General features: G+C 42.7%; 1 protein-coding gene across 1 annotated transcript in view; it reads right to left on the bottom strand.

The window, feature by feature from the left end:
* sdk2a (sidekick cell adhesion molecule 2a) overlaps window positions 1–7391 on the bottom strand; it is an 80295-nt gene extending 72904 nt beyond the window's left edge. The window contains exons 1-2 of the mRNA XM_035655216.1: window positions 7235–7391; window positions 5538–5540 (exon numbers count right to left, since the gene is read on the bottom strand). Coding sequence (XP_035511109.1) covers window positions 5538–5540; window positions 7235–7391 — 160 coding nt within the window. The remainder of the gene's footprint in view (window positions 1–5537; window positions 5541–7234) is intronic.
* Window positions 7392–10043: the final 2652 nt, after the last annotated feature.

Raw genomic sequence — 10043 nt, 5'->3', positions numbered from 1 at the left:
CCCCCCCACCCCCCCACCCATTGCCTCCTCACAAAGTCCATAGCAATATTCATTTCTCGTTCTGTTCCCCTTTCTCCACCACCTCACTGCAGTTGGCAGTGACTGCGACATGGCAGAGAGACAGGTTAAATTGGAAAGTATTTTGCACAGAGGACCATCCGAGCATGACGCTTCACACTGAAAAAGCTGATTCTGATTTTGTCTATTCACACGAGACACCATGGCTGTGCCCCACTTTCATTAGTTGTGCCGAAAACAGGATTCAAATACTGGTTTGGTCTTTTGAGAAAGCTCCATTTAGCGATAATGAAACAATCTGCACTTGTGTGCAGATGCATGTGTTAGAGGAAGAAAATGTGTTTGCGTATTAGTGTACATGCACACTTTTGCTGTGTGCATGTTTGTGCATCTGCTAACATGCATTAGATCAATTGGAACTTTTATTAGATTCCTCTTTCAAGCTGCCTTTGAAATTAAAATAAATAGGCATCTGTATCTGCTCAGGATCTCTTTTGTCCTTGTCAGTATTGGTTGCTTTCAGAGGTGCAATGCCCCACAGAATTCCCACTTAACCTCGGAGGAGCTCTCCCAAACTAATCCTAAATCATTCCAGGCAGAAACACATGATGGACTAAAAATGTGTATTGGCAGATTCATGTTTCATTGTCAAAAACCAGCTCTTCTTGGCCCTGCACATATTAATCCTGTAAGAATGTAGAATCAGAGAGAATACTGCCAATTTGCTGATTTCAATAGGAGCTGCAACGCTGTACTGATTTCTGTATGTACTGTATATTTAGATCATTTGTATCATTCAAGCAGTCAAGCTCTCAGATCACCCATATTTTTCTGGAGCCTTTGTTCATTGTGTATGTTTCGATTAAGTACTTTAAATTGTACCAGTCAATTATTTCCTTAGCATATAAATGAAAATGTAATGTTCCATTACATTATCTGTATAATGACAATGGAAAATGAGTCAAACATGTCGCCACTCATTGTTCTTAGTTGTATAAATAGCCCCTTTACTGTGAGGGTAAAAACAAACATTTACAATGGAAATCGTTGGAAGTTCTCTTTTTTAATCTTTCTACATGCAATTTTCCTTAGGATAGGACAGTAGGCAGTGTTGGACGAAGGCTTTGTCTGGGCTTTCACTTGAAGTTGATACCCGCCATATGCTTTCATGGCGCTTTCATGGCGCTTCAGGTGCTGAGGGGCCAAGGAAAGGGAATCCAGATGTGACATGAGCCATAGAGCAGAAGCCTGCCGTACTGCTGACAGCTCCTGTCATCACCACAATTCTTAACTGACACTCTGCTGATGTTAGAGGCAAGGACAGTGATCAAAGATATGTGTACATTAAAGCGCTGCCATACTACAATGACAAGCAGCTCTACTCTGCCATGCATACCAGACAGGAATTTCTTATCAGCAAACACAAAAGCGCTGCTGGATGAGATTGTTGGTAGGAATTTCTTTAGATTTATCTCAGTTGATGCCTTTGCATGATCCGTGCTTTAACATCCACACTGACATCCCCTAGTGTCTCTGTTGCAAGCCATTTGTTTACAGTTAAGGTGGAGAACTGTCAAAATGTGACAGGAAAGGGGAGGGCCTCATGTTGGGCCCTGCTTATCTTGGGGAAGAGGAAGAAGGCAGGTGTTGGGAAACAAATGCGATATCAAACATGATATGGAATTCCCATGAGGCCAAGAACAGGACAATGGGGAGTGAGAGTCAGCTCTGGTCCTAATCAATACTGAGCACAAGGCATTGAGATGCAGCTTGAGGCATTTCGCCAGGCCCCCTAGTGGGACTGGTAGGCATGCTGCCAAGCACAGCCTGAGAAGAGCAGCAAACTCAGCCCTGCAGATGGAGAGCACGGAGGCTCCTTATTTCCAGACGAGACCCTGCTCATGGACAGAAAGTATGCCATGGACGGAAATAGTCTCCGCGCTCACCCAGCCCCGTCAACCTGCTGACCCCTGACCCCAACTCCATGTGAAATGCTTATGCAAAAGATACTCTCTTCAAAGAGCAAGGTGAAAGCTCATCAGCTTGAGAATGCTTCTATGATAGTCAAATGAGCCATTGAAGAAGATACAGAAGAAACATTTTTTTCTCCTATATTCTCCAGTTCCATATGTTATGGAGCATGTTGCTCATTTGATTCTTTTTTCTTTTCTTTTCTTTTCTGTGTTTCTGTATTGAGCAACAGCACCAATATTGGTGTGTATATTCCACATCATCACTTGCTCCAGGGAAACTTGCTGCTAGTGGTAGAGCAGCATAACCAAGTGTTGTGATTGGCTTGGTAGAAGAATGGAGCAGAATGTGAATTCATTTGTGTGAATGTACAAAGAAAAATGGATTGGTACAACCAGTTGTTTTTACTAGGAGAGGGAGAAAAAACAAGAGTCTGCCACCCCCACTACAGCTTCTCCTCAATTTCTCTACTTCTGTGCCTCTTTTGCCATTTTATTCACAACACAAGAATACACTCACCAGTCCCCAGGGGGGGCAAGTTGAATGAGTGCAGAGATTCAGAACGCACATTATGCTGTAAAAAACATTGTTTCTCACCACAGTTTTCCTTGAGTTGCCTTTGTGTTGTTTAAATGTTTACATGGAACAGCTTGGGGGCTTGAAGACAGATGTATGGTCCAAGAATACCGCTTCACTACAATCCTTCTTTTCCCTGGATGAAAGTAATGACACCATTTTGAACACTTTTCAAATTGCTCCTTAGAATGATGCTTTGATGAAGCAGCATGCACATCTTTGCTCCCTTGTCAAAATGATATTAAATTAAACAAATAGTACCACTTCAATTCCCACTCTGTATCCAAGGTCATTTCCTCTTTCAATTTCTGTCCCAGCTCTGGGCCTGTTCTGAGACATTGCTTTTTTGTTCTTGATAGCTGAAGAGGTGCCTCCTGGTCCTGTGTCAGATTGATTAGACTTTTAGCCAGGAGAATTAATATGTGAAGAATACGTCTGTTTCCCCCTACAGCACTTCTCCCCTCAGTCTCATCAGTAAACAAGGAGACATGGAAACAAAACCACTCCCAGCTATGTGATTAAAATTAGCCCCAAAAGAAGGACTTGCCTCCTCAGTCAGTGCTGCTACTATTAAAAACTCAAATGTGAGAAACCTCACCTTTTCTAAACAGTATTTGGGGAGATAAAGAAAAACTGTCTGTTGGTGAATTCAATCAGTCTGTTTCACATGATTCATCATACATTGTATTCTCCAGCCTTTCATTAAAAACACAGGTTTGGGTTACTGTGTGCTTACTTTATCCAATAAAATTCAACACAAACTCACATCATAGTAACACGTAATACGTTCTCAACATTAGCACAGCAAAACTAAACTCCAGCATAGTAAGTAACTATTTCAGCCAGCTGCCCTAATATGGTAGCATGACAGACACGTGGTGGGAGATAGGACTCTTTGCCCCATGCAAATAGCCATTAACATAGGCCTTTGGGCAAATGGCAATTACTGGGCAAGGGGTGAATGCCAAAACCCTGCGGTACAAGTTAATTTGATTACATTTCCATTATGAACTATAAACACAGTTTTGCTGCTCGACTGAGCCAATTAAAGGCCTCCTGAAGCTAAAAAACGTTGACAGTGCAGCGGCCCTATTGTTCTTCAACAATAAAGTAGATCAGAATCATTTGTCACCCTTTAACAGGTTTGAGGCGCTTGCATTTTTCTGAAACATTACCATTATTTTTTCCCCCATTTTTGAAAATCTATTAGGCTTTTTTCATTCATTTATTTCAAATGTTGATGCCAGATTTTTTTCCTAATTCAGCTGTGATATGTTCCATCTTGGTGAATAAAGCATCCTGTGGCAACATGAATAAACATGTGTGGACAGCATTTGGCAGCCAGAGAAAAAGCAGCCAACCAGCCAGACATGGGAGGCTGAAGACACACAAGGAGTCTGATTTGGAAGTCAGGCTGCCGTGCGTTTCACCTGAGGCTGTGCAAGCCACTAGCTGGTCTTTCTGGGCACAAGCCACATTGTGAAGAAAACAAGCATTTAGTCCAAATTTTAGCAGACATCTGTTAGCTCTCTGGAACAGTAAACATGTTTAATTAACTACATTTTGCCAAACAGGGAGATACATATGTCATAAATATGCACAGTGTGTAGTATAGTAGTTGAGAAGCACTCCCACTCCCCACGTCACTGTGTCCCATATGGGACTTGTGATGTGATTCAAGTGCTTTAAGTTTAGCAAAATGCAATGATTTCATCACATATGGCTCAGGATTCAGTATCATGTCTAAAATCAGATGCCCGAGGCCAATGTGGCATCAATGTGAATATGTGGGTCTACTTTTGTGAAGCTACATGCAAAACAGATTAAGCTTTCTATTATTTGTGGAGTGTTGTACGTGTGGGCGAATACGATTGGGTTTGTCATCACTCTTTGTTGGAACTAGGAGATGCCTTTGATTCTATTAAAACTGTATTATATTTCTCTTGATGGAGTTGTGTAATCTTGTACACATTGATTTTTCTATCTTTCTGTGGGTGTGTTTGCATACGCATGTGCGTTAGTGTGTCACCAATGTAGATGAATTATGATCTGGTGCCTGCATTAGAGCAGGGAGTTTTAATCACACAAGGATTCAGAGTGTTTTAAACAAATGCTTTTTTGTAAGCATGGTGGATTATCATAAGATTTAAAGATTTGGAAATGGCTGACAGCTGTCAAGCTGCATAATAACGTACGTCCAGAAAATTATAGCAGCTGCCGGTTGGCAGAATGTCAATGCTGCTATCTAGATTAAAGCTCAATAGGGAGGAACATACAGTAAGCACCAACAAGCACACACATTTTCACAGACGCACCCAACAAGATCACATAGAAACAAACCCACTCAGAAGACACGCAGATAGATGAAGACACAGAGACCAATAAGAGGTGAAGAAACACTAAACCTCACATCTATTTACTTGGTATTTTGATGAGGGGGTCTAAACGAGTCTTAAAATGGCCTGCTGAGAGCAGCCTGTGGCAGGAGAGATGTTTCCCCATGGCCTCTATCAGGTATCCTCTTGTGCACTAGAGCAGCCAGCAGTGTTAAACGCAGCAGGAGCCTCAGTAGGAACCTGCAGAAAAACAAGTACATGCCACCTCCGGTTCCGTGGGGGCCTCCTGTGCATGTATGTCGCCTAATTTATGACATCCTCAGAGGTCCTTGGCTCTCAGGGAATGACTACAGCATCTCACTTCACTTTATGCATAGGCACAGCTGCACTGCCAGTCATTTGCAAACATGGATGCCCCATGAGGATGAGATCTGCTTCTTACTTTAGAAGAACAAGCCCTTACTGGCTTGCGAGAGGACCCCCGTAAAGACTGCACTGCGTCTTCACTAAAGAACCTAAAGCAGCGATTGTGCGCCATAGAGGAGGTCCTTCTCAATTGAAAGAGCAGGCAGACAGAAGAGTGAATCTCTCACCAATGCTAATGCGCAGCCGGGAACATTCAAGGGGCCTGAATACCAACTGCAATGATGAGAAAGAGGTCTGTTTGGGGAGGAAAGGTAAAGCCCTGTGAAGTAGCCTTGAAGCGCTCAACAGATCCTTACAGACTCCTGGCATGTTAGCTCGAGAAAAGGATGGTAATAACAGCTAGAGGAACTGTGCCCTGCATAATAAGACACGCCTGAGACTCTTTTCAGATAAGGTTGGGAGCACTTTGGAGCAATGCGACCTGTTCAAAGACAAACAAGCAAAGGGATTATGCTGCTTTTAGCACTTTGGTGTACTGAGCATTGTGATTGCATAGAAAAGCCACTTCTCATATAGATCAACATTCAATACACAACTTTTTTTTTTCTCCTTTGGGACCTTTTGAAGTAAATGCCTCAGGGATTGGTATGTCAAACACACGTCTTTCTTTTTTGGTTCTGCATGTCCCTGTGTAATAAAAAGCACAACCCTGTGGTTGAATTCTGAAGCATAAGGTTAAACACCGTTTAATGTGAATATACATCAAGACTGCTGATAAAATTTCCAGCCCAGTAAGCCCACACAATATAATTTCCCCTTTATCAACTTACCTTTAGTTCTTGTGACAACTGGCAGTTATGGTTTTCCAATTATGACATATGGTGGCAGGAAGGGTTTGCTCTCGCTGGCTTTTTTGCCTCTATCTACCATCTACTCTACATCTCATTAGCTTCTCACTGGTCAACAGGTCATCCACTGACAGAGGACGAGTGACAAGTCAGACCAAGTAATTGTATGATTAGTGTAGACCCCGTTCATGCCTTTATCCACACACCTCTGGTGGATGTGAATAAAAAAACATACATGTTGTGAGTAATTCGTTCTGTACCATGCATATTACTCTCACACAGCCTGTGAGTAAAAGAGCAAAAGTGGACATTTAGGCAAATGTAATAATGCCTTCAAATAATGGCCCTCCTATTATACATATTCATATAAGTTAATGACTCTGCTAGGCTATATATATAGGTAGGATGGATGGCTCAATCTACAAGCAGTGAAACTATTTGTTCCAGGGTTTCTCACCCAGGGACACTGGCCTTTTTAAACATTTCACTGGAGATTGAGAACATTTTACAGGTCACAGGGACCCTTAAAAAAACCTAGTAACCCGAAGCATTTACAAATAAAAAAAAATTAAAACACTAAACAGTAAAACTGTTAACATGAATGTGAATATGTTATCTAAACCATTTAAAGTCACAGAGACAGAACACTTAGAGTAATAGACTGAATCATAATGAGTATGGAGTGACTGTTAGTCACAATGACAAATCATATATGCGCATTTGAACCAACCAACATTTGTCACTAAATATTAGTGTCCAGTGTTGCAGAGGCAGGCTGTGCTCCTGGGGCGTTTGGGGCATGCAACTGGCCTTGAGGTTATAGTGGGGAATGTGGAGGAGGTGAAAACGACAGTTTACACACGTTGTTGTTAGACGGATTAAATCTTATATGGTGTGTCAGGCATAGCTGTGACCGGTCGAAAGTTGGCAATAAGAGCAGATCTCTAAAAGCACACATCTATAAATTTTGGAGTAGTTTTTGATTTTCTTATTTCTATCTTTTTCATCCTATTCACCTCTGCCACAGACTTTCTTGTGCGCTCCTCTGCTCGCTTCCAAAAATACAACAGTGGCTGCACTATGTGACCATTCAAAAAAATTCTGAGTTGCGCATCCTACCTTGACCATGAGCGCCGAGGATATAAGTCGCCGACAGCAGAATCCAACATGAGACCCACACCTGTCCGACCTGTCCCGCCCGTCCGGCTGTAACCATGGTCCGCGGCGCCAACGTCGAGCCCCCGGTGCGCCTTCCCCGTCTCCGCGCTGGGAACATGTTGCTCGGTGGCCACACACTCCCGGGAAGAGTCCTGGCTGCTGCTGGTCCTGCGCGTCAGACCGCTCCACACTGGTGATGAGGGGTGAGTGACTGGGGGATTGTGGAGAGAGCTCGCTCCGTTACAGAGCACCGGGCATGCAGACAGGCAGGCGGTAGTATGAAAAGCCTGTGGACAAGTCCCGCATGAATAAGGCGGAGTCAGTCCAATTGAATTTGCTCGGCTGTCAAGTGTGCGAGACGGAATATTGACATCATCTTCTTACTGCTCCGAATAACCTCTGACTATTTCACAGAGAGAGTGGAGGAATAAAAAAATATGGAATATAACAAGGCTGGCTTGACACAGTCCAACACAAGTTCATGTGATGTGTAGCTGGCAGCTTGAGCTCAGACCTCAGTCTCTTAGTGTCATATGTCAGTCTTTTCAAAACAAAGATCAGTCCCTTGTTCTTTAAATACCTTCCCACTTAACTGTCCTTGAGCAAGGCACTTCAGCAAAGCCAGCTGCTCCCATTTCATTACCCAGTGGCCGGCAGTAGGTTGCACTGTGGCTCCCAAGCGTGTTGTCTGTGTGTGTGTGTGTGTGTGTTTACGAAAGTGTGAATATACTCAATACACCTTCCTTTAGAGGTTAAGAAGGGATTTCTTTCATGCTCAAAAAACGACCTCCATTGTGCAGTGGATTTGTCATTATGGGTGGCCACCGAATACACTCGGGCAGTTTTTTTTTAAAGAATTGACCAGCACATAGACTATAGCAGTGCGCACAACCTGAGCCAAACAGTGCCAGGACAAGTGCTCTGTACGCTATTGCCACCATGCGGCAGAAAGTGGTAGGAGGCATCTGTTGGGACAGCTATGATTGATTGTTGTCACATTAAAACCAAACGCCTGGGTTTCAAAACTACCTGATGACAGCTAAATCTCTCCGAATAGCAGTTTTTGGATGTCTTTACTTCCAGGGATTAAGCATTAACTGGGTCACGAGCTAAAAGTAAATGGTAAATCTTTTCTATTCTGCATTGGTCCCAATAAAGCCTGTGATTAAAAGCAAAAACAGCCAAACCAGTAGACCGAAGAATAGCATAGCAAATAGCTTACACCTGAACAATTTAATGACATTTGGGAATTAGTCTGAGATCAAGTAGGATGGCAGGCTGTTATCATTCTGTGAATGCTCAACCCATCCCAGTGCTTCCTCTATCACCAAACAAAGGATAGAAAGGCAAGTTTGAGCACACAGCGATGGTGGGCACTTCTGAAAACAGAGGAGGGTACATATGGGCTGTGATATCGGCTTTGTTGTCCTTGCTCCTTTTGAACTCGCTGAAAAATGCATGCAGGGCGAGGTAAGCTTCAAAGAGCTGTCACAATATTTCTGCCTTTAAAACGTCTGCGTGTGTGCCATTAGATTTGGTGAGTTTTTGAGGACCAGCAGTAATATTGACTAACAGGGAACATCCAAGCGGCTGTGAGCTAGGTAAATCCTGCTGCTGCTTTTCAAAGTGTAAACACAGGTGGTACTCTGTGCCTGTGGGATGTACTCACCTCTGTCTCTTTTATGCTGTGCTTTGTATAGTCCCACAGTGAATCTGCCCCCCCTCGTCCTTTGCACTACAAATAACCAACTTCCCCCTTTACCCCTATGGCGTACAATGTCTCATTTCTACCAGGGACTCATTTAGTGTCATCCATTGCTCCCTCCTTTTATTTCCTCTCGCCTCACCCCTCCTGCCACCCCATGCACCAGCCCCCTCCTGATAATGATGTGCTGATTATGAGGCTCTTAGGCCAGCAGATTGCTCTCCAGTCTCATTCGCATGCAGTGGAAAATTGCTGCTGTCTTGGAGCCCCCAACCCCGCTGTGCGTATCAGGCAGGTTGACATTAGCAAGCTGCTGGGAACAGTGCTCAGGCATGAGGGCAGGTGCTCTGTCTCCATCTCTATAACTGTTCTGCAGCAGAGGAAACAGAGGCTGCCTGATGTTACAAGCCACGCTGGGGGGGGCACCACAGGCTGGTGTCAAACAATAAGGTATTGTGTAGCTGACATTTATACATTCACTTACTGAAAATAGATACTTATACTTGCCAAGTGACTACATAACATAAAAAAAACAAAGTCACCAATTCACTCATCTACTAACATCACAACTGCTCCATTATTTGTGTAAAGACAAGAGTCATTCATTTCCAAAGGAAAAGTATTATATTGTGTTTAATCACAGCACTGCATTTATATGACAAGTAAAAACAATGACAACTAAAAGCGTTGAGAGCAAGAAAAATTATGTTTTTTTTTTCAAAGGGTATTGGAGTCCTTGATAACTAAATGATTAGACATCCACACAGCACATTACATCACTGACATTGACAAACTTAAAAAAGGTTGTATAATTCTTTAAAATCAAAATATTCAATTTCATTTTAAAACCTTGGAAATGGACAGCAAAAGTCTTGCTTTTAACAGGACATTTTTTCTTATTTTCTTAAGGAACTCAACTAGTTTCAAGAAACTTTCTACAATCAAGGGTCATATCCTTTATAGCCTTGAAAGCTGAATCTGAGATAAGATGGATTGTCAAGTCAGACAGATGCTCATTTCATTAATTCATTTTTCTTTTAACATCAGGATCTTTGAATGTTCCAA

This window comes from Morone saxatilis, unplaced genomic scaffold (genome assembly GCF_004916995.1).
Source record: "Morone saxatilis isolate NCDOM2014 unplaced genomic scaffold, NCSU_SB_2.0 Contig14, whole genome shotgun sequence".
Classification (NCBI taxonomy): Eukaryota; Metazoa; Chordata; class Actinopteri; family Moronidae; genus Morone; species Morone saxatilis.
Note: the sequence above shows the minus strand (reverse complement) of the source record. Positions and strands in the feature narration are given on the sequence as shown.